This window comes from Vanellus vanellus (genome assembly GCF_965231255.1).
Source record: "Vanellus vanellus genome assembly, chromosome: 1".
Classification (NCBI taxonomy): Eukaryota; Metazoa; Chordata; class Aves; order Charadriiformes; family Charadriidae; genus Vanellus; species Vanellus vanellus.
Window position 1 is genome coordinate 10,500,615 of NC_138905.1, and position 25,139 is coordinate 10,525,753.

The window sequence follows — 25,139 nt, forward strand, 5'->3', positions numbered from 1 at the left end:
TTGTCTTATATTTAGTTTAGTGACAATTCTGGGTAAAAACCGGATTTAATTTCTGTGTCTGTACAATATCTTTCATGGAACAATATCCATCCAAGACCGGAACTTCCATTTTCTCCCACCGGGATCTCACAGATAAAATCAGTAGTAACTTCCTCGGTGTATGATAGAATGCCATACCAGCAGGTTAGTTATGTATACTAACATTTCATAGATATGTCAAACAGGATGAATAGGCTTCATATCCAAACTTCTGGATATCTGGACTTATAAATGTCAATCCTGATGACTAGCAGTACGTAACGAATCATTTACCCTGCACTGATGCATTTTCCAAGATTTACTATGGTGTTGAAAGGATAAAAACATCATGTTTTGTATTACACATCACCATAATTAAAAAAAAAAAAACAACAACACTCAGTCTGAGGTATTTTTCCAACAGAATTCTTAAAGGGGTATTTATGACTAATGTAACCCATTAATTAGGGTTGTGAACATTATTTAGACACTGGCAAATTCTGTTGTTTAAGCAGCTCTGTGTTGTTTAAAAAATAAAACTCTCTATTAGTTTTGGGTAACCTTAACTTCTACTGATGCTATAATTTATACTTATTTTTCATTTCACTTGCCAGTATTTTACACTAAATCATGACCATGTATTTTACAAGACAATATTCATTCTTTATGTGCTGAAGCCTAAGGCAAAACTACTCTCAGCTCCGAAACACCAGAGGTTTCTGAACCAGCCCCAGCTGCCAAACTATAAACTTTTCAGAACTGTTATTCAGACTTACGGTACCATTCAATTCATATATATTTCTTAAGAGAAACGAATTTCACACTTTGACCAACAAGCCCAATTCTTGCTTTTGCTATAATCCTTCATAAATGCCAGTAAATGTTATTTGAACGGATCAGTCATGTTTATTTGGATTAGGGGGTAGAAAGCCATGTCACTGAAACCTCCACTCAGATTAACCACGAACTGGAAATAATTTATTCCCCTCTTCTTGTGCAGTTTAATTTTTGCTGCGTTATTTTCTAACATAAGGATGCCACCTAGTGACAATAAATGTCTGTTTCTTAAATTGGGCCTAAAAAAATTTCAATCCAAATCCACAAAGATATGAAATACATTGTTTTCAATGCTTGGTCAGTTAAGGGCAATTGTGCCCATGCATAACTAAAAGGTGGAATTATTGCCGGTATTTCATTAAAGTAAAATATATCCAATACCACAATTTTAGGTGGGTCAGATAGAGATAGGCTGGATTTTTGAATATATGTTGTACTCAAATATATATAGATTTTAATCAGTTATTGGCAATTAGCATAGTATTTCTAATATTTTCATAATTAAAATTAATTTTTTTTAAAATTAATGGCTTAATTTGTGAATGCCACCTGAACCCTTTGAAAATGGGAGCGAATTTCTGTTCCCATAAGTTTTTCAGGAAATATTCATCACCGGTTGTGAAGGATGGCTGAGACCCCAGGTCCCGTCCCTACTCTGGTGAATATTTTAAGGATATGAACACAAGTTATTGCTGGACCAGAGAAAAATAGGCTCTTTTTCTCTGTCCACTGAACACCTAAGCCCCTCAGCCAGCAAGTTGTACCCAAACTGTAGTCATTTCAGGTAAAGCGGAGCAGCTCCCTGGCTGACTGGAAAACCCCCGCAGCCTAATAAAACATGTGCTTATTTATGGAAATCACTTCTGAGGGAGCAGGTACTGCTTCTTATCTCTCCAGCTGGGGAGATAACTGCATCCAGCCCTCCAGTATTTTCAGAATGTGTTTCCCTAATGAATCTTTTTTTCAGCCGTATTTTGCACAGAGCCAAATCTGATAACTATGCTCAGGAAACACTCCCTTGTTTGAGGTCCAATCTGTGGATTCAGGTATGGTTTAGCCTTGAGCTGTATCCGTGCAGTGTAGCCCAAATCAGTGGTTTGGTGCAGCTATCACTATTCTTGTCCTTTGCATTGCATCCTCTGAAATCTGTGGCTGCATTTTCATCCCATTTTCTGGCTCCCATTACTTCTTGCTCCTCATAAACCCAGCACGTCCTTTCCAGTTCTGGGACCAAGCAATTCTCTGCTTCTCATCAGCAAGACCGGGGCACATCTGGAAGTGCTCAGCAGCAAACCACTGGTCAAAGTCTTTGCACTGGTGAAGATTTAGGTGCCAACGATGGGTAGGTGCCTCTAGGGCCAGTCACAAACTGAATGACAGTGAGATCTTTGAACTTAGGTGCCTGATGTGGCAGATGTGGTTAGATGTGATTTTAATGCCTTCATGTCTTGTGTGTGAATCTATCCTGAAGTCATTAAGTCAGTTTTGAAAAGGAGGCCAAGCTCATGAATGAAATTTAAAATTCTTGTCCTCATGCTGTTCCAACTGTAAATGTTGCAGTTGTGGTAGGAACAATGGCCATGTGTTCTTTAGACTATATGTAACTTACCGAGACGTCTTCTTACCTGAATTTGAGCAAATACTAATGAGCCATGTTTATAATGCAGTTCCTATCATATGCAATGAAATTAATAAGTAGAGCATTATCAAATTCTTTTCTTTTCTTTTCTTTTCTTTTCTTTTCTTTTCTTTTCTTTTCTTTTCTTTTCTTTTCTTTTCTTTTCTTTTCTTTTCTTTTCTTTTCTTTTCTTTTCTTTTCTTTTCTTTTCTTTTCTTTTCTTTTCTTTTCTTTTCTTTTCTTTTTTTTCTTTTCTTTTCTTTTCTTTTCTTTTCTTTTCTTTTCTTTTCTTTTCTTTTTTTTAATTTATGGTCTGCAGGTGGTGAACTTTTTACTGGTCTCTACGGTGACTACTGGGGAAGAGATGCTGCTCTGTTTCGCACCATGAATCGCATGGCCCATCTCCGAACTGAACCTGATAATGAGCGCCTGTTGAAAGGTATGGGTAGAAGGAGAAGGAAGAACATGGAACCAGAAGTGTTTTGGATGACTAGAGGATTTCTGTTTAACCAGGAATTAAAATGGTATTGTTCATGCATAGGCATATCCATTTGGAGACAAATTTGTTTAAACTTTCTCTTTTTCCACGAAATTTTTCATGGATCTCCTGTCAGGATGAACATATTGAAGTCTTTATTTTGATTACATACTGGATTTAACAAGTGGAACAAGTCCTTCATTTTTCACTTTTAAAATTGCTTTTAGTTTATACTCTGGATATTCTATACAGTTTCATGATATGCCAGATAAAATAATAATTTAAAATTCTCTATGTAATTAATAGGAGCTTCTACTTAGAACACAGTACTCTTTATTTTTTTGTAGATGAGATCATTTTGTCTTTATATTGCAATAAAATAACTCAATCTTTGCCAAATTGTGTAGTAAAGGCATGTCGTGCAGTAACGCAAAATAATAAACACACAGTGATCATAGAGTTAAATAAAATAAAAATTGTAAACAGGTAATTTTAAAGAAGAATATGAAAATATTCCACAAGAAAAAAACTGAGAAAAATCACGTGTTGAGAAATTTACAGATTATTTCATACTCTTCAATGTGACATGTAACCGAATTTCAAAATGTTGAAATTTCTGTGAAATGGAGAGTCAGAACCTTGATTGTTTTGCTCCAAAATTATTGCAATATTTCATCATAACATTGACATAATTGCTGTTAATGTTTTGCAAGGAGAGTCAATAATTGCCTTTTATGGTGATTCATACGTGAGCATCATCTTTTCAGTGAAAAGACATAGAAGTTCTCTCTCAAATTTCAAGGCAGTTTTCTCCTGAATCAGAAGAGAGAAAACAGTTCTGCTGCATACTTCATCCAACACAAATCAGACCTCAGACTTGAATTAATGTGTTGGTTGTTTGGTTTCTTTTTTTTTTTTTTAAATATGTTTAGAACATGCTTAGATATGCTTAAAGTCCAATACTTAGTGCTTTGCTGAACTGTTAGGTCTGGCTACATATGGGGAGAAACAATCAGATGGATGTTCAAAGTGTGCAAGTTAAGTTTCTCTTCTCTTGTCTCTGGAAGATTTCATTATTTTAAATATAGAGTTCTCTAAATTATGGCCACAAATTTTGCTTTTCATTTTGTCTATACTTGAAATTTAAATTTACAGAAAGGGAATATTTTTAAATGTATATTAAAAACAATTCAGAAAATTAGCAAGTGCTGTATCAATGTCTTAAAATATGAGTGTTTTCATAGAGAACAGGAAGTTAGAAAATTTTTGCATTACCCACTGCTTCCTAAGAAATCATAGTAATTGTATGAATGACATTCTTATGTAAAGAACTTGTAAAAACTTTGCTGAAGTTCAGTGAGATGAAATCATTCACACCTCTGCTTGGTGTGGGGTTCAAAGGCATGGACTGAAGCCTGAACTTAGATTTCAACTTTGCAGCAAAATGTCAAAAGAGGAGAAATTTAAATGTTTTTTTAATTCAGGACAAAGGTACACAATACATCTTCTATCTATGAAGATATATGTTCACGTAACATCTATTAGCTGAGCCACCAGAGCTTTTTCTTTATCTAAAAGGCTTTTTGTCCGAAGTTGACATTTCTATACCTGGTTTGTATGGGATCAGAGATTGTTATGTGAATTTTAATGCCAAGTTTTAACCTAATCCAAATTAAAATATATAAATCCCAGAGAACAGGACTGGAAAAAGGTCTTTTTCTTGTACACATACAAAGGAATATTGATTTGTGAATTGAAGCTATAAAAATAGTTTGACTTTAATATATTCCACATGTTCTATAGATACCCACCCACAAAAAAATAGACTTTTTTCCCTATTTCTATCACCCTGTTCTCCTTAGATAGGTCTCTGACTGATAGATCCCTGATTCTTTAATTTTTATTTTTATTTTGCTACCAGCTGATTTTAAGGATTGAAAAATAAGAGAATGTTTTAATAAACTTGAATTCAATTCATTTTTGTTTTCTTTTAAAGAACCGAAATTTGTTGGCTCATATATGATTCCTGACAATGAAGACCACGATGATAACAAAGTATATTTCTTCTTTACTGAAAAAGCTTTAGAGGCCGAGACGAGCACTCATGCCATATATACCAGAGTGGGACGTGTGTGTGCGGTAAGATCCTCTTTCTACCTCCTCAGATAAATTGGAAAAAAAACTGTGCTCCTTTCTTTGGTCCTTCTCCCCCAAGCAAATATGGCATCTGTTAATCTGTATGTAAGAGTAAGTTACAGGTCTGAATGAAAATGCTACATCTAAACAGCCTTGAGCATTAGAAAATTCAAAAGCGATCCAAAATCTGGGTTTGAAGCCAAATTTTACTGAGAGAGGAGGGCAAAGTTCAAAGAACTTGTTGTTCAACTCCATTTCTCTTTGTGCTGATATGTGGTAACAGTAATAGCAGTTGTCCATGGGGCTCTCTTACCATCCATATTCTCAATTCAGATCGAGGCTCCATCACCCTTAGTATTGACTGTAGGTCCAGGGCCTCATGCAGCTCTCACAGCTGACATAAATTGATGTCCCCTCACATTTCGGTGACAGGACCAGCCCAGACGCTAGTCCTCTCTGACATTCCCTCTTGCCTTCCTATTCTGTCAGCGAGGAGGAGACTTAACTCACCTGCATTTGTGGAGGATCGATGCCTGTCCTATCAGACAGCTGGCTTTTGCAGCCAGCTGGACAGGACGAGAGGCAATGGGCATGGATTGAAACACATGAAATTCTATCTGAATCTAAGAATACATTTTTTTACTGCCAGGGTAGTTGGACACTGACACAGGTTGCCCAGAGTCTCCATCCTTGGGGATATTCAAAACCCAACTGGACGTGGGTCTGAACAACTTACTTAAAGCAATTTACCAAAAGCAACTTACTTTGAGCAGGGCAGTTGGCCTAGATGATCTCCAGGGTCCTCTCCTAAATTCAGTTATTCTGTGATTCTGTAAATTTTTAAAACCTTTCTGTTCCATGAACAATAGGAGGGGTGCAATGCCAACCCTCTATAGAGTGTTTTATAAATAGTAACTAACTACTGTTTTATTTCATCTATCATTCTTCTTCTCAACAGCAACTAAGGAAAATTGTGCAGATAGGAAACTAGAACAAAGGATTGAATTTTCCAGCAAATTATCATTGTAGCCAGGCATAAGGTTTACCGGAAGGAGCAGAAAAGCCACAAGGAGAGACCTTGCTTCCCTCCACTACCCTACACGATTACCCGTTTCCCACCGAGGCCACATTCCTGGTGTGTTGATCCCGTCTCTGTTTGACTCCCTGGACACACACACAGGAATAAGATCTCAGGCAGTCGCTGGAGAGGACCACCATTAACATATGATATCCCAGATTAAGCTGCCCATAATCAGTCCTCTCTGAACAATGTATGAAGTTTGGGTCCATTCCTTTTCTATTAATTGAACTACGGTGAGGCTGATGAGAGGAGCTCTCGCATTCCCTTTGAGACTAGAGCTGCTTGATTAAAGGAAGGAATGAGAAGTTTATTTCTTAACATCTGATTTTGTTTCGAAAAAAAAAAAATGCATTCTTTCCTCCTAACTGTAGGGGATGTATTCCTAAATCTGTTGGGCAAAAAACAAGATGCAAGTTAAAAATCTTCTGTCACTTCAATGTATAGTATATGTCACATATGCTTACCAGCATACTGCCTATTAAAATTTCTTAAGGAATATTCACATATAACGTAAAACATCTGAAGTATGCAAAGTACCAAATTGCAGTGTAAGACATTAATGTTCACAAAGCCAGTTTGCTTTCTGAATTCAAGCCTGCATCAAGATCTGAAGTAGAATTCTTTGGCTTATGTTCTGGTAGAAGTCTCAATAGATTATTTTAATAGTCCCCTCTAGTCTGAAATATATCCACCTGAATGTCTTATCTCTAGCCATGGATTAAATCAAAATCCCACAAACCTTTCTCTTCCACTCATCCAAAACTCCCAATGCTTTATCATCCGGACATTAACTTCAAATCCATATGCTATAATTCAGATTTGATTTAAGGAATACAAAAAATTGGAAGCTGGGGATTCAAGAACCATTTTTTTTTTTCTCAGCTTTTATGTTTTCACCTGAGCTGTAATAGATTTTGCAATACAGAGGCACCTACTCTGTATATTTCTACTTTTTTGAGGAAAACACATCACTGGTTTTGTAAGATCTCAGTGTGAAGCTGAAGGAATCTGTTCATTTCAGTAGCTAAAAGTGAAATTATGAGAGGAGTTTTGCAAGCCTAATATGGAGCCTTGAACAGTGAGTTACACAACCTACCTGAATATAAGGCCATAACCTTGAGGATGCTACCCAAAGCTCACAGACTCAGATTACTAAGTAGCACTAAATGTGTGGATCTGTCAACATGCTGGAGGGAAGGGATGCCATCCAGAGGGACCTGGACAGGCTGGAGGGGTGGGCCTGTGCAAACCTCGTGAATTTCAACAAGGCCAAGTGCAAGGTCCTGCACGTGGGCCAGAGCAATCCCATGCACAGATACAGGCTGGGTGGAGAATGGATTGAGATCAGCTCTGAGGAGAAGGACTTGGGGGTACTGGTGGATGAGAAGCACAACATGAGCCGGCAACATGCACTCGCAGCCCAGGAAGCCAACCACATCCTGGTCTACATCAAAAGAAGCGTGGTCAGCAGGGTGAGGAAGGGGATTCTGCCCCTCTACTCTGCTCTCATGAGACCCCACTTGGAATATTGCATCCAGCTCTGGAGCGCCCAACATAAGAAGGACATGGACCTGTTGGAGCAGATCCAGAGGAGGGCCATGAAGATGATCAGAGGGCTGAACCACCTCTCCTATGAAGACAGGCTGAGAGAGTTGGGGTTGTTCATCCTGGAGAAGAGAAGGCTCTGGGGAGACCTTATAGCAGCTTTCCAGTATCTGAAGGGCACCTACAAGAAAGCTGGAGAGGGTCCTTTTACAAGGACATTTAGTAATGGGATGAGGGGTAATGGCTTCAAACTGGAAGAAGGTAGATTTAGAATATATATTAGGAAAAAGAAAATCACTGTGAGGTACTGGAACAAATTGCCCAGGGAAGTTGTGGCTGGAACACCCTGGAGGTGTTCAAGGCCAGGCTGGATGTGGCTTTGAGCAACCTGGTCTAGTGGGAGGTGTCCCTGCCAAAGGCAGGGGGGTTGGACCTAGATGATCTTTAAGGTGTCTTCCAAACTAAACCATTCTACGATTCTAGGATTCTGAATGCCCCCTTTTCTTGAGAGTCCGACAGTCTCAACAGCAAGGAAAAGATGAGACAGCCATAGCAAAGCAGGAATTATTTAAAGGTGGTGAGAAATTGTTCGAGCACCATGCAGACATTTGTCTCAGACGTTCCCAGCTGTACCAGTTCTATAGATAGACTCAGGGCTTCAGTTTCCAAATGCGTTGATCTAACCCTGCGCTGAGCTCCTAAAGCAAAGCTAAACTTTGCTAATGTACTCAGTACATCCAGTTAACAAAAAAGAGAAATGAAAAAGCTTTACAACAGCTGTATTGTTAAAACTATCCATGGATGTGGTACAGAATAAAAAAATTTTTATAAACCCACAGCTCTTAATGAGACCTGGACTTGATCAGTGCAATCCTACTTGAAAACTGACTCCAGAGAAATAATACTAGTAATAGACGTGTGGTTTGAAAATGCATACTTTTGACGTTAAAAGATACAGTAAGCAGCTAATTCAGCAGAGATGTTTGTGCTTCTAGACTTTCTCATTCAAATTACCATCAGCATTTGTTTCTTTCTATGCAGAATGATATGGGAGGCCAGCGAATGCTCGTGAATAAATGGAGCACTTTCCTCAAAACCAGGCTAGTTTGCTCTGTGCCCGGGAGAAACGGAATTGATACGCATTTTGATGAATTAGGTAAACATCCTAGACTGCAACAAGCTTAAAGTCATCATACAAAACATATACTTTCACGATAACACATCCTACTGTCAAATATTGTACTCATATTCATTAACAGGGAATGGTTGTTAGTGTTTCGCTTCCAATGTATATGTTCTGTCCATATGGAACTGACTATCATTAATTAAGCCTTTACTTATTGCATTGTTTTTAAAGATTGCTTTCAAAATCTGCATAAAATTAAATAACGTATATCAGTAAAATAGGATTACATTTTTAACAAGCAATGGATTTTCTCTTTTGGGGCTGAGAAAAGTGGTTTGGTACCAATAACATTGCCTTTAAATTTTACAGAGGATGTGTTTTTGCTGCAAACTCGTGATAACAAAAATCCAGTGATATTTGGCCTCTTCAATACTACAAGGTAAACAACTAGAAGAAATAATAGCAGCAAGAGAGGAATGTTTGAACAGCCTATAGAAGAGATAGAAGCTGCATGATAATCTCCCTTAGCAAATATATAGTAAACAGTTTAATCCCTGTTCTATTCACAGTGGGCTTCCTTGTTAATGTAAACACTGCTCTGTGACGCTCAGGGGCTTGAAGTCTCATTCAGTGATCCAGTCTATCTGGATCATAAATTAATTAAATGTTGATATCTGCTTGAAAAGTTCCTAGTACCCGAGCATATGCACTGCTGCATGCTCATAAGAGCAGCCACCTACCAGAGCCACCTGTCTTCCTTTGCAAGCTCCACTGTAATTCAAGTTTAAGTAGACAGCAGCTTAAATTCCTACTAACTTCTTAGTGAAGCCTAAAACACCGGCCGTGATGTTGCTGGTGGCCTCCTTTTCCACAGCAGCCTGCTTCAAGCGCCAGCATGTAGCACTCATTTCTTGGAGATCCAACTGTTGGTTTAGGATGTAACTGGCAGAGAAGAGCAACTGTGCTTTTACCACTATTTCCCTCTCTGGATTTTTATTTTTTTTTTTAAATAAAGCAAGGCAGATCTGGTCCTCTAGGGATGCAGGCACCTAGCATTTCCTACTGCTAACTATGCCAGTAGAGAGAGGTGAGCACCTAATTAAAATTATTTAAATCACCTTCTGGAGCCTTCAGAGATGAGAGGGAGTTTTTATAGGGGCATGTAGTGATAGGATGAGGGGTAATGGCTTCAGACTGGAAGAGGGTAGATTTAGAATAGATATCAGGAAAAAAAAATTCACTCTGAGGGTGGTGAGGCACTGGCACAGGTTGCCCAGGGAAGTTGTGGAGGCCCCGTCCCTGGAGGTGTTCAAGGCCAGGTTGGAAGAGGCTTTGAGCAACCTGGTCTAGTGGGAGGTATCCCTGCCCATGGCAGGGGGGTTGGAACTAGGTGATCTTTAAGGTGTCTTCCAACCTAAACCGTTCTATGATTCTAGGATTCTAATTTCATACAGAGAGTGATCTTGATGATCTAACTAATAACACCAACCAACATTCCCACTCAATATAAAAAGACTCCTGCTCTTTTCAGTCAGCATTAGATGATTCCCGTCTTTCCAAAGGAACAACAATAGGAAAAATCTTAGAGAAGAAAAACGTTTAACTGTTTAAGTCACTAATCATAGTCATATAAGACCTGAGTTTAGTTTGCTGTGCTTCCTTTGTGTTTATAAACAAGTAATTAAGAGCCTATGTTCGCCATCTTCAAATTTTGGGATAACAACATGGAGCTTTGTCAGAGAAATATTATAATTATAAATATAGTAAAGACTTTGTAAAGAGCATTGGACATTGTAGTTATAAGAAGAGCATATAGGAAACAATAAGTAATTTTTTTCTCCCTGAACTCTGTTGATATGTGACTTTTATTTTTAATTACACAATAATACCACTATTATATGTACAGAATGTGACATATTGCTTTAATAATTTCTTTGAATTTTACTTCATAGCAATATATTTAGAGGATATGCTATATGTGTTTACCACATGGCAAGTGTCCGAGCAGCTTTCAATGGACCATATGCTCATAAAGAAGGACCTGAGTACCACTGGGCTCTCTACGAAGGCAAAGTACCTTATCCTAGACCTGGTTCAGTAAGTACAATCTATTTGCCATGGCTTTACCGTGTAAATGAATTCAGAAAGAAAATCTTCCTGACTTCACAATCCAGGATATATTTATTTGAATATATACATACTCTAGCATTTCTGGAGAAGTGTGGAATGGCTCAGCAATAAGTTTAATCAAGTGCTAGAACCATACACTTCCCAAAGGAGAAGAGTGGAATAAAGTACAAAAGGTTTTTCGAAATCCTGCTGGGGCTTGAATTCAGCAACCTTGTGTTAAGATCCTAAGGACCCAAAGTTAGGATCGCAGGCAATAGGTGCAGAAGGAGGCACTTCTAGAAGGTGGGTCAGACGCCGCATTCTGAAGCTGTGAGTGCATTACCTGGGAAGGAACCTCACTTTCTACCGAATCTAGAATAACTGTTCTTCTAAATTTGGCTGCTGACATAGTTTTTGCATCTGAACCTTGATAACTTTAGACCAAGTGCCAGGGAAATAAATGATAATTAAATCAATATAAGTGCATTGAGTGAACCATGAGGATTTTTCTAATGGAACTTTCTGGTGAACGGGTTGTCCCTGCTGACTTCACTTGAGAAAACGAAGCTAGGATGAACTAAAAATATGTACCTATATTTACAAAAAAATTACATAGTTAAGATGCATGCAATATTTTCCAATATAAATAAGCTTATTACTGGGATAAAAAGCAAGTTTACACACAGCAATTCACTTTCTATTGCCTGCTGAAACCAGGACTTTTAACAAGTGTAAAAGGAAGAAAAAAAAATCATCCACTATTTCAATGATTGTTCTGGTTTCTTTTTTCTATTTCTTTTTCAAAAAGGATCAAATTTCAATATTTCATTGAAATTGATCACTGCACAGGTTAGAAACAAGACACAGATTTTAACAAAAGTAACTAATCAGAATAAACACAGTCTTAGATAAGTAGTAAAGCCAAAACCCCTTGAGGTCCTTATTTCCAGACTGCTACTTTCTAGAAGCAATGGTTTGGCATCCTCACCATTCACTGGTTTGCTTTCAGATATCACAGGCTGAGATTTTATTACCCTCAAATCAGGTTCCTGGAATTCTTGCTCTGTACCCTTTACAGAGAACATTGAAATATTAAAACAATGTTGCAAAGAACCAAACTCAGGAAAATCGCCCATGCTTTTTGCTAATTTTCACAGGAGTTTCTTTAACAACAACTTTTTTTTCCCAATGGACATTAAGTGAAGAAAAGAAACTACATACTTTGAAAATGCAGTTAAGCTGGCAACTATTGTAGTATACTCTGCAACTGTGCAGGTGCTGTCACGCACAGAGGTGTTGCTGTCTGGCACTTAGATTTTTAATTTGGTAAACAGAAATTCTGGAGGAAATCACACATTATTTAGAGACAGCTGATAGATTTCTACAAGGAATTCCTGATTTCTATGTTGATTTCTCAAAGGCATCACAAGTAATCTTAATCTCAAATTTTTTCCTGTTTTACCGTCCTTTTAGGTGTTTCTGAAGTTTCTATCTCATTAGTTCCTTAGGTTCTTAGCCTGGGATGTTCCTGTCCCGGCTCGGGGGGTGAGGATGGCCGTCCCGCCTTCGCTGCCCGCCAGTGTGGCTGCGGGTGCTCTTTGCATCGCGAGGGCCCGGCAGCATCTCCCAGATGGGGCACCACCACCAGGGCCTCCCTCACCTTCCCCTCCCTGCTCCGAGTCAGCAGGTGTCCCCACAGCAGGCAATGCCAGGCTCACCTGGAGAAGCATCACACCCAGCATTTCTTCTGCTCCCTGTGTACTTTTGGGGAATACAACTGCTTACCCACCTGTGGCGATTGCCATCTGGTGTAAAGCTGCTGTTGTTTACACTCACTGAAGTTCTGCCCCTTACCATGTCCGCATTCTGCAGGTTTTTGACTCTGTGAGATGCAAAGACATCTCTAAGAGCCGTTTGGCTGAACTGCCCCTGCCCAGCTCTCGCACTTCGCCTCTCCATCTTCCCGCAGGCAAGGGGCTCACTCTCTGGCAGAATAAACAGGTGCTGGAGCACAACCCGCAATGTTGTTTTTCCTTTGCTAACCAAATCAATATTCTCTTTTATACCAAAAGCATTCATTTGCAGAATAAACATTGCATACAATTCATTTATCACCGAATCGCAGGAATGAGAGGTGAAAAGGCCTATTAGCTTATCTAGCCCGCGCCAGTACAGCTTTTCTCCCTGTTGTACGATTTCGGATGCATGTCCTCTCTCATTTTAAATTAATGTTTTCCTCTGCTTCTTTTGGGGTTAGAGACATAAGTCAAAATGCTGAAGCGGATGCTCCAAAAAAGAGATCATCTGGGATTTAAAAACTATGAATATGATTTGACCATCTTGGCCAATAAGCTACCACTTTAGCAGTGCTGACATCGATACCACATGTTTTTTTGTTTGTTTGATGTGGATCAAAGGAAGTCAGTGGTATTGAGTCAGGATAGGAAAATGGATAAGTAAATTATCACATTTTGAGCAAAACGGTTGAATTGCAAGGAATTATTGGTTTCCTATTTGACATCTTGTATAGCACATTTACAGTTTTTATGGTTTTAAAAAATAATGAGACAGCACCACGCATGGATTGCAGAATAGTTGTATATTTTACAAAGATGATATGCTCCAAATTCTTTAAGTGGTATTCTTTTTTTCCCCCGGGCGGTAGAACACCTCACATATGTTATTTGGACTAGCGTTAAACACAGGCAGGAATTCAGTATTAATGACTACAATCATTACATTGATATCTCCTAGCACTGAAGATTAAAAGTTTTGGAGGTTTTTTTGGCAAGAAGGAGAGAACACTGAGCCAACACTTCAGCAAAGCTGACGGTGATTTACAGAAAGGTTGCCCCGAGTTCCACTCGCTCTGGATGCTTCTCTCCCTTGGCTCTGAACGGCCACGTTTGGGGCAGGCTGGATTGTAGCCTCCTCAACAGGCAAGGCACAGGAGCCGAAACAGATGTAAAAGAAGAGAGCAAGTAATTTTCCCAATGTCAGGGAACCAAGTTAGCTGACGGACCAGGTCTTTTCCGGGTGTTAATCGATTTAATCACTTTTATTGTGACTAAATCTATATGTTGTGGAGCACATCAGAGGCTGAAATGGCTGGCTCTGCTGGCTAACAGGGGATTAACTGATTGACTTTCGGTTGCTCATTTAGGGCACAGTATAGAGATCTTTTCAATGCTTTTCCAGTAGCATGAAGAGAGAGCATGTTTCGGGCTGTAGCCCACAGTGTTAGGTTTCACACTCCAAAGAAAAGGTCGGCATCTTGGTAAGCTGAATCCCACTACTTTTCCCATCACAGGAGTGACAGTGACAAGAGGCCAAAAATAACCTACTATTAGGGATCTCTGAGGGTCAGCACTCTTTGATCTGAGCTATTGAATGGGTAAAGATGGAGTCTATAAGGAATGAGAGTACAGTTTAAAGCTAAATAAACAGAAAACCACTGTTAAGAGTCGCACTGGTTCGACAGATTCTGCAATCCGCTGCTCTCTGAAGTCTACTTGAAGCACTGCTTCTGCCGTAATCTCTGCTCCTGTTCTGCTGATTCATTTAGTGCTTTTAGACTGTGATGCTTCTGGGAATGGCATCAGTTACCTCAAAAATGGTGTTGATAGACTTCAGAGACGGCTGGATCTACTGTTTCCTTTCTAGACTACTTGATTTTATTTAATTAAAAATGAAAAGCCTGTGAAGGATTATTTTTATTAAATCTCTGCAGGGCTAGAACTTTGCAAAGGGAACCTGGCAGTGCCTATTCACTTCATGAGCTGTGTAGTGCATGGAAAGCAGAGGCTTAGCCTGTCTTCATGCTCCACCTCTGTCTCTTTATTGCTAACAGGCAGTGAAATTCCATCACTAGGTTGATTAGACAATTACTTTAAAGTCAACACGGAACAAATACTTTCCTGTAGCTAAGCCCAAAAAGTGGAAACAAACATTGCCCCAGTTGACAAGTGCAGGAGTTTGTTACTGTCAATTACAGTTGACCACAAGTTTAAAATTACTGTTTCCAGTAAACATAAAGAATATTTTATTTCATTTTATTGATTAAAAAATCCAATTTAAATAGGGAAAGGCTGCTACTGTGGCTTAGCTTGAAATGCTTCTTAAAACCACTTTGCTTATGAATATTTGGAGAAAGTAAATGGTTACTGAGATATTTCCAGCTTGATCATAAATGGTTTCAATTAGACATCATGAAGCAAATTGGAAATGTAGAATCTATGTTCAGTTAGGGAACACTATATCCTTCGCAAAGGATCCTAAAATTAACTTCTCTGTTTAGTGCATTAAATTATCCCTAATTGCACATTTGACCAAAGGAGTAAGCCTCTTTTAATCAATCATTGACAGAAAGTGTATTTGCTTTGCAAAACAGTAGATTGGTCAATGCAAACATTGGTATTTCAAGCTAAACTGTGATATATAATACTGTCATCGTGAGTTAGGGATTAGAATCAAATGTAATACTGTTAGAATGCCTGAGACCCAGAATTACTGTTGCTGCTGGCATCATTTTTGGATGAGGCTTTGAGTAACCTGGTCTGGTAGAAGGTGTCCCTGCCCATAGGAGGGGGGTTGGAACTCAGTGCTCTTTAAGGTCCCTTCCAACCTAAACCATTCCATGATTTTCAAGTGTGCCTAGTTTCTTACAATAATACAATTTGCAATTAAAAATAATTAGACTAGAGACAGATTTCAAGCATAAGTATACCGTTGACCGTGGCTGTCCCTCTACTGGGATAGGAAACCCCTTTCTCCTAACTCTGTCAATGGCCGTTTTGATTACATCTTCAATATGAATTTGGGGAAGGCATAAGCACTGTTTTTTGTAAAAATCTAAAAGTGTTACTATTTATTTTGCTCTTAGTATGCCAGAGAGGAAAGAGCCCCTTCTTTCTAGACATGGCAATGACAAGGTTCTGTTCTGCATTCCCTTTCTTGGCTTCTCACGATTAATAATCCACACTATGCATAAAGCACAGAGTTCACTGTCCCAATTCCTACTGTGGTCTTCTGTGCCTGTTTTTATTCTAGATTTTTTGTAGACTTGTCATTACCCCTGAAAACAAGACCCGTCTCTGACAATTTATTTGGCAAGCCTTCACGATAATCTATGTTTTATATTTTTGCAGTGTGCCAGCAAGGTGAATGGCGGTCTGTACACCACCACCAAAGACTATCCTGATGAAGCTGTCCATTTTGCCAGGAGTCATCCACTGATGTATCAGCCCATTAAACCTGTTCATAAGAGACCAATACTAGTTAAAACAGATGGAAAGTACAATCTTAAACAAATAGCAGTGGACAGAGTGGAAGCTGAAGATGGACAATATGATGTCTTGTTCATTGGCACAGGTAAAGTAAGGAAAGCAAGGAAGAAAATTGATTTAATAATTTTGGTTTTTACCTCCAGGATGAGTGAAATGAAGTTGTGTATAGTCCAAAAATATTAAATCAATACAACATTCCTCATGATAATATGATAACAATCATTCTTTGCATGACTGTGCCAATCTTCAACTTAGAGAAGAATTTAGTCATACTAGGTAAGCATTTCACTGTGCCGATAACATGATATAGAAAAATAATGGTAGGAAAATATTTAAAAGACTAGGAAGAGAAACTTAAGTATAGGATTCGGCTTTTTTTTTTTTTTTTTAATCCCAAACAAGAACCTTAAATTAAATTCACGAATAGTTTTGAGCTGAGACCTAGACTCTGAGAGAAACAGAGGTGATGCGATTTTCAAAAATATCAGTTCAAGTTACTGACTTTATTACAAAGTTTGTTTTCTCCAGTTCTGGAGACCACAAGTCTAGCTGATACCATTAAAAAGAAACTACCAGCTTCCAGACTTGGGTTACAACACAGCTCAAGGAAGGAAAGAAGGAGGAAATACCTGTTTCTTAAAAAGAAACTGTTAGATGTTTTTGGCTAAGTTTTCTTGTCTTACTTTTGTGCTGTTTTCATAAGATACATAGAGCTTGTTTTAAAAGGATTTTTTAAAAATCTACCAAAAAATATGAATAAGGTAAAATATACCATAGATCTGTCCTAACTCTAAGCAGCCAGAGAAAAAAAAACAAATGGTAATGGTCTTTGAAAAACAAGAAAACGTAAGAAAATAAGAGGAAAGTTTGGAACAAGACAAGACTTTAATCACGCCTAATCTGCCTGGAAAAAATCCAAAGATTCATACATTCACATTTTATCAATTTAACAACAGGAGCAGTATCACAAATCATTTTGACCATTTGTCTAGGAAAGCAGTTACAGTGAATTATTTTTTACTAATGAAATTCCTCTGATAAGCACATTTCAGCGTTGAGAACATTCAGAAGAAGCGTGCCTGTAGAATAGCAAAGGTTTATTTATATTAGCGCTGTTTTCTAAGCTTTTAAATGGCGTCAGTATGGTATCAGTATTGGATTTAGTGTGGTCTATAAAACATTGTGCCATGTGTCACATTTCTCTACAACAGATTTCATAACAGTGCCTGATATTTTCATATTTTCCACTTGCATTTGCGATCAAGATATTATATCAAATACTCTTGTACACAAGTCCTCTGTTCAGCAAAGTTGAATCCAAAGGGACTTAAGTGTGTGCTTTAGAGCTGTGCTGGACTGGCACCTAACACCTGCTTAGTCTTCTCCAGCTGTCTAATCTTAGGTGACAAGAAATTCTAGCATAGAAATTTGGGCTTTAGAAACTCCAAAATAAACCCTACAATCTCTGCTCTGGCAAAGTTCCCATCAAAAAACCCCCACCGCTTCTCTTGGCAATATAATGTTAGAAAGGGTTAATCTTTTTTTATCCGAGTCCAACACCTGCTGTGTAACATAAGTAAACAGGGTCTTACGGCCCAGCAGAAGTTTCCTTAGAGTAGCAGTGCAGGTAAGAAAGGTTCATCAAAGGCAAAGTCTGAACATCAGGGCTAACTTTCACGTGTCTGTCAGCAGGATTCAAAGAGGGAGTTATTTATGAAAATCAGAGCTCAGAATGCAATTTCTTTTTACAGTTCTGTCACAAAATGGATGCCTTTGATTACATATTCCCTTTGAGAAATGGTGTATGACCCCAGTTTAGTGGTTCCTCTTTGTTTGCCCCTTTGATCTTTTGCTGAACGTTTCTCCCAGTGCTTGTCTGCTTAATATTTCCCCTGTAAATCAAAGGTGACTGAAAGTAACAGAAGAAAGGAAGTGATATTTGCCATTGCTGATGACAGATTTTCAGATTAAGGAAAGCAAGACTGTTCTAACAATAGTCAGCAAGACAAAGCTGAAGTGGTGGAAGACCAGATGCTATTCACGTGTTTTAATTTCCTGCAAGAGTTGTAAAGACACAGAGGCTGATATACCTAAACTCCAATGCGCCTTAGACTTTTTGAATGTGCAGGTTGTTTCTTTTTTTTTTTTTTGGTTTGTCTTCCTTGGGATAACGCCTTCAGCTCAACAGAAGCTCAGTGTTTCCCCAGACAGGGGTGAGAACTTTGGACAATGAACCCTTGAAGGTGTTTGTACTCTTGCCTGGAGGAACGGAGCTGCTGCCAACAATTAAGGATAGTTAGTAATTTCCTAACTAGTGTAAACACTCAGATCATGTAACTAAAGCCACTTTTGACTCTCTTGCCTTGCTGGAGTCAGCTCCTGCCTACTGCCGTTTCTGTTCCTGAAATTTGGTCACCCCCTTTGATCCTTTTGCAGCTCACAAAGGGGTTATGGCCGAGAGTTTGAAAAATACAAGTCATATAGCTCAGGGGTGTCTCAGTTGACTCTTATTTTTCAGGGACAAATTGTCATATGTGTATATTTTCTAAGAGTATGAATCCTCATCAATAAGAACAATATGCAACTACCTGTACATATTTATAAATTTATATCCATTATCAGTTTGAAGAAGTCATTTAATGTATTTGAAGGCCATATAAATGTTTCCACCAATTATAACCTTTAGTTTTGTTCTACTTTTTTTTTTTTTTCCAAATTTATTCCCAGATAATGGAATTGTGCTGAAAGTCATTACAATTTACAATCAAGAGACAGAATCAATGGAAGAAGTGATTCTTGAAGAGCTGCAAGTATTCAAGGTGAACTGTGCTGCATAAGAAACATATACAACTGTCTCAAATTTCTTGTAGAATTAACATGTCCAAAAAAATCTGAAAACAGTCAAATATATAATAGTTGTGTGCAAGAAATTTTCGAATCTTCTACTTATTTTATGATAATAAATCTTCATTTTCAGCCAAAGGTTTTCTGAGGTGGAGTTATAGCCCAAGTACTGAAGCGTATGTCAGCAAACCAGGACTGCTATCTTTCTGTTGACATGCTTGGAGGTTGTAGTGTCACTTTCATATCCAATTAAGTATTTAAAAGATCATAAATGCATGCACAAAATATACCTACTACAATCTTAGAAGCTTAAATGGGGTCCAGATAACAAAAGGCCGATCCTCAGAAAGAGTGAATCAGTTAATCTGTCTTTACAGTGGAAAAACTTGAGTCCTAGTGAGGCAAAACTCCATTCTGTTTGTGAATAACCCATGACTAAAGTTCAGTATTTGGTATGTGGCAAAGCTAATATAATGAAATTCTTTTAGTCATTATTCACATCATGTCATTTTAGCCACATCAAGAAAGAGGGTAACCTACTTGCAACCATAGGGAAAATCTAACATCCAAACTTAGATATTTAAATCTGGTACCTGCATTTAGTATGGACTCGGTGCCTGGGGGGAAAATCACAGAAATTGTCCCTTTTGATAAAGCTCGTTTCAATAGACCTATCAGGGGCTACGTCTTGCCATTGCTTCAGGAAATCTGAGCAGAGGGCAGAGAGGAAAATTGTAAGAGGAGGAATTCCTGCTATTTTTATCTTATCTTCAATGAATGTTTTGTTATAAAGAACACTCCACTTATCACTCTCAAGTAGGACAAAAGGGATTCAGTGGTGGCAAGAGCTAATGTCATGTTTGACAGGAAAATTGTAGTGTTCCTCTGGCTCTGATAATCCTGAATTAAGTGTTGGTTGGTTGTTTTTAAATAAACTCTCTTAAAGCAGTACCTCTGAAACCCACAATATCCTCACATCAGAACTTAGAGAAAGACAAAGTTTCTAGCAAAACTGAATGTAATAAGTAAACATCAATACTATTTTACCTAATTTATTGTCATAGCAAAATTGTATTCTTTTTTCTAAGCAAGGAAATGTTTCGTATTTTTTAGGTGCCAGTTCCTATTATTTCTATGGAAATCTCTTCAAAAAGGGTAAGTGTTTGACAAGTTCGAAATGTAACGATTTTTTCTCAAATTTAATGAAGCTATAAACTGTATAGAGATAGATAGATACATAGATAGATGGATGTACATCATCAATAATGTGATCTGGTCTGATACACGTAATACTTTTGTAATATAAACTTATGGTTATATGCTCTGTTCCTTTATGAAGCATTTATGTTTTTCAATTATGATGTTAAACCTTAGTTCACACTATCCTTCATATCAAAGCAAGTAAAACCCGATCTGTCTCATGAGTTACTGGCAGAGTAATCACAGTAGGGATTAACTTGGTGGATATGGCAACTTGCAGAAAAGTTCCTTGCTGATAAATGCAGACAGACCTTAGCCCCGTGGCGATATCAGCCTCACTGGCTCTCCCATGGATTCAGTTGCCCATGAAAGGCAGGGCTGTTTGGATCTGACTCCCTTTTGAGTTTCTGCTAGCTTCTGCTAACATAAACACCCAATTTGTTACTCTTGTAGGTAGATTCGCATCTGTACCATATCATAGATATCCATACTGTATTACCATATCATCTCAGGATGGAGCCATTATAAACATCCCAGGATAGTTATATCTTAAGGGATCTTAGACATCTGATGCAATATGGGTGCACATAAACATAGTGAAACACAAGTAACAAAGAATGAAAAGTGCACTAATAGGAGATGTAAGTGCGCTCCAAAAGATCATTTTTGTCTTGGTGTCCGCTGAACTTGCATGCTTTCTGCAGGTAATACTGAAAGAGAAACTCCTCTGATGGTGATTCAGAGGAAGATCTTAGGTGTAAGCATTCTGAATTATTTCCTGGATCAATCAATTTTTTTCCCATGGACTGTGAAAGCATCTCTGGGCTGTCTAACGCTGCACCTAAGTGATTATTTGGAGAAAGACTTCAGTGTCATTTCAGATATTTGCCTTACCTTTAGCTCTCAGTGAAATGTCATGGTAAAAGGGTTGTGTTGGAAGAGTAAAAAAGAGATACTGTACAAAAAGTGAAGTAGTCTTCCTCCATTACATCCAGTTCCCAAGAGGGCTGCAACTGTACATGGAAAATCTGGAGAGAATTGTGAAAAAATCTGCCAGACCAATCCAGCGGTTGAAGAACAACCTTCTTGTGAAAAGTAAAAGTAGCTTAACTTTTTCAAGGTATCAGAGAAAAGACAGAGAAAACAGGATAGCCAGATATAAAATTTTACCCAACAAAGTGACTTCCTAGTGTATGTGTTTAGGGATTCTTGAATGTTGATGGCAAAGCAATATCAAGATTAAATAACCAAGTTCAGGTTGTTGAATGTAGACAAACAATATTGAAATAGGATGCAGTTTTCTGGTACTGAGGACAATTAGTCAGAATACATGTTAGGGACAGGGTTGGCACTAAGTCATTTTGTCTTTAAAGTGAGATATGTAAGCAGAAGTGTAACTTAGTTGAGTTTATGTGGTAAAAGTTACGTGGCTTCTCTGCTCAAGCATTTTGGCTGGTCTCTTTTGGCCTTGGAGTATGTGAGCTTGTGGAGACCTCCTTGTAGCTTTGTCTCAATATCCTTGTAACACTAACCAGTCTTCACTAAGTCAGTGGTACAATAAAATATCCCGTTTCAGGGCTGAGCTAGTTATCTGCAAAGGCTGGGAAGGAATGTTCTTCTTTGATGTTCAGTTGGCTAGATATCAGATGCTTTTTGCCCTCCTGTGATGAACCAAGACTTAGAGTAGACTTTACCCCTGCTAAAAGATGAAAGAGAAAAATCTCATGACTCATTGAAAGTGTCGTTCACGTCTTCTGTGACAATCACATGGCAGTCTTTGCAGACAAGGAATTCCCCTGAAACAAGGATCCTAGGTTTCTTCTTCATTCCAGTTGGCAGACTGAGTTCCTGCCATTATCATCTGGTTTATCTCAGCTGAAAAAGTCTTCAAGCATTGTCGTTACCAGCCTCTCCTAGTCTTTTCTCCTGGTATTTCTAAGTACAAAATTTTTGTGACCTAAACAGATATAGGAGGTGTAATTAGGAACAAAAATTAACTATCTGGGTTAAAAGTCATGTTTTGTGATAGGCAAGCCAGACTAAATGAGCTGCCTGTACTTTCCAGCTTTAAGAATTTTAAAATACCAAACTTTGAAAGCTTGGTCTAAAAGTGGGAGTTAAGGACGATTTGGTAATTAGGATAAGCATAGTTTAAGTGTTCATTAGGAATCCTTTTTCTGACTGGTAAAACCATGGAAGCGAGCCATGCATAAGCAGTTCCTATTGCAGTGAATACTGCATATTTCCGTGTTTACTCCATTTACATTCACGAGTAACAAGATTGTTTATCAAATCTCTGTAAATTCAAACTATTCTCTTCTGAATTTACTATACCGGCAACTCGTGAATGAGATTGATTGTCTTTCACTTGATTTGAAAAGGACATATATGTAAACTCAGAAGATTTAAACGGTCTTAGCACTAATGCTGAAAAAAACCCCGAACCCGCCAAATTAATATGAAAGAAGTAGATTGTGACCAGTTAATTTGTAAGGAAAGACTGCACAGCACCAGGAAAAGAAAATCTGTCTCTTGTGCGCTGAGGGATTATGTAAATCATAGTACTGCTGTGCATGTGTATATGTGACCATATTGTAAGTAGTCACATCAAGAGTTAAATTTACTTGATAAATCCCAATTTAAGATTAAGGTTGCTTAAAACATTTGCAAATTTGAACTTCTTTGTTTAAAGTCTTCCATGTCTTTTTTTTTTTTTTGCAGTTCGGTTAGGTGACAGAGAAGTGTAAAGAGGGAGGCATTGGAAAGTATATTGAGGAAGAAAAAGAAAGCTAAACCCCTGTTTATTCAAACCCAAATCTTACAAAGCTGAAACTTCAGAAGTGAGGAAATGCCAAAATAAACTTGTTCGTTTTACCTTCTTTCTGCTCCTCTGTCCTCACGCAGGAGAGTTTATTCTGTAATCAGATATTTTCTTACAGAGTAACTCTGCCTCCCTCAGGGCACAGGCTGGATACACAACTGGCAAGCAACGATAAAGCTGACATTTTTTAATAATCCCATTGTTAACAGAAGTTTTAGTGGAAGTTCTAGGAATTTAATCATACGTGGTGTTTTTTTTCCAGCAACAGCTCTACGTTGGATCTGAGTCGGTCATAGCACAAGTGAAGTTCCACCAGTGTGACATGTACGGCACCGCCTGTGCTGACTGCTGCCTCGCTCGAGATCCGTACTGCGCTTGGGATGGGATCTCCTGCTCCCGATACTATCCCACAGGAATGCAGGCAAAGAGGTGAGAACTGCTGCTTTCTGTGATATCCTTTTTGCAAAATACCTGTGATGAGTTCCTACTGCAACACAAAGCACTTCATATCTCCCCCTCATAAAAATAACTGAGCACTGAGAAGATACGTTAGCTGCTAATTTATGAGTGCAACCTCGGAGGATCGCAAAGGAGCCAAATTAACAGGCTGGCATAAACCAATGCAGTACCAGCAATATTTTTATGAAGGAAGCAAAGTCACTTATTAATTATTTGCAGTAAGTTTTAAACAAACCTCAATTTCCTTATATATTTTTTGGTGTGAGAGGAAAGATCCTTAACACCTTAACAACATAGAATATCTATTTTGGTAGAATTATACAGCAAATATATCACACTGCAAAAACATACACAACAGAATTTCAAAAGAAAAGCAAAGATTCTTTGTTAATAGTCAAATACATTCACCAGCCAAAATGATGCCAGACTATCACAAAAGCTAAGGTTAGGCTTAGGCTTTCTCCAGAATTTGTAAAAAAAAATTACTCTAGAGGTCAGTTCAAAGCACAAACATAATTTGGGTGCTTTAATTCTTCCCTTGAGGAGTCTTCGCCTCTCTATCTCCATTCATTTATTCATAGCTCTTGGCCTTCGCTCTTTTGTGCAGTAATTTCCCATGTACCTGTCCTCTTCCCTTCCCTCTCAAACCCAGGTTCTCCAAGTCAGCTACAGCGATGCTTGATCAAGCATCTAGAACATTGCATATTTTAATCCAGACCTTTTCACTAGACTTTAAGCCAGCTTTACTACTAGAGAGAGTAATATTTAGCTTTAGTCAGCAAACCTTTGCTAATGTGTAATTCAGATCATTTCTGTGGCTTTTTTACAATTACGGTTTCTGCAAACATATGCTTATATATATAAGACCTACATGGACTAAGTATTAGAATAAATTGAGTAACTTCTGGAGACAGTTTTGAAAACCAGTGGAGATGGTTCAGTCAAAATCAAGTCATAGTATCTCAAACTGATTCTTGTTTCTTAAGGAAAAAAACAGGAAAGCGGGGGTTTCCATTTATTTATTCTTTTGTCCTGCACACCTTATCTTTCCATGAACCCGGATGCACTCAAACACATGCACTGCTGACTATAGCCAGGCACAACAGATATTTCTGTGGATTTTTCTAAAAGATAATAAACACAGTCGTGTTACACTGGGTAACATGACATTTTGGGTGAGGCACATTAAGAAGTAAAAATGAGAAATAGAGCCAATGACTCAGTATAATTAAGAAACTCTTGGACTTACTATACTACAGCATAGGTTAAACCCAGTAGGAAGTCTACTCCACTTTTACAAGCAGGACTGCATAGTCTTCTCATGCCTCTTGCAAGCAGGCCTAAGGGACAAAGGAGGCTCTGGTTGTCCGTTCAACGCAAGAAGATTGTGGCTAAAATTTTCAGGCCCCAGATTAAGAAAGATGAGCAGCTATACAATGGGCTGGGGAGATTAATTTCCTACAGTGTAAGTAGAAATTGGGTTATCATAATTATAAAGCAGATGGGTTACTCATCTAATGATGTGAATGTCATTTGGGGAGGGGGTCGTTTATGGGGGTTAAAAAAATTCCTACCAACCTAC

General features: G+C 38.2%; 1 protein-coding gene across 1 annotated transcript in view; it reads left to right on the forward strand.

The window, feature by feature from the left end:
• Positions 1–25,139, forward strand: part of SEMA3E (semaphorin 3E) — a gene marked incomplete at its 3' end in the record, with an annotated part of 70,490 nt that overhangs the window by 35,332 nt on the left and 10,019 nt on the right. Inside the window, exons 5-13 of the mRNA XM_082498737.1 lie at positions 2,793–2,912; positions 4,948–5,090; positions 8,755–8,869; positions 9,209–9,278; positions 10,792–10,936; positions 16,096–16,318; positions 18,961–19,052; positions 20,191–20,232; positions 23,361–23,527. Coding sequence (XP_082354863.1) covers positions 2,793–2,912; positions 4,948–5,090; positions 8,755–8,869; positions 9,209–9,278; positions 10,792–10,936; positions 16,096–16,318; positions 18,961–19,052; positions 20,191–20,232; positions 23,361–23,527 — 1,117 coding nt within the window. The remainder of the gene's footprint in view (positions 1–2,792; positions 2,913–4,947; positions 5,091–8,754; positions 8,870–9,208; positions 9,279–10,791; positions 10,937–16,095; positions 16,319–18,960; positions 19,053–20,190; positions 20,233–23,360; positions 23,528–25,139) is intronic.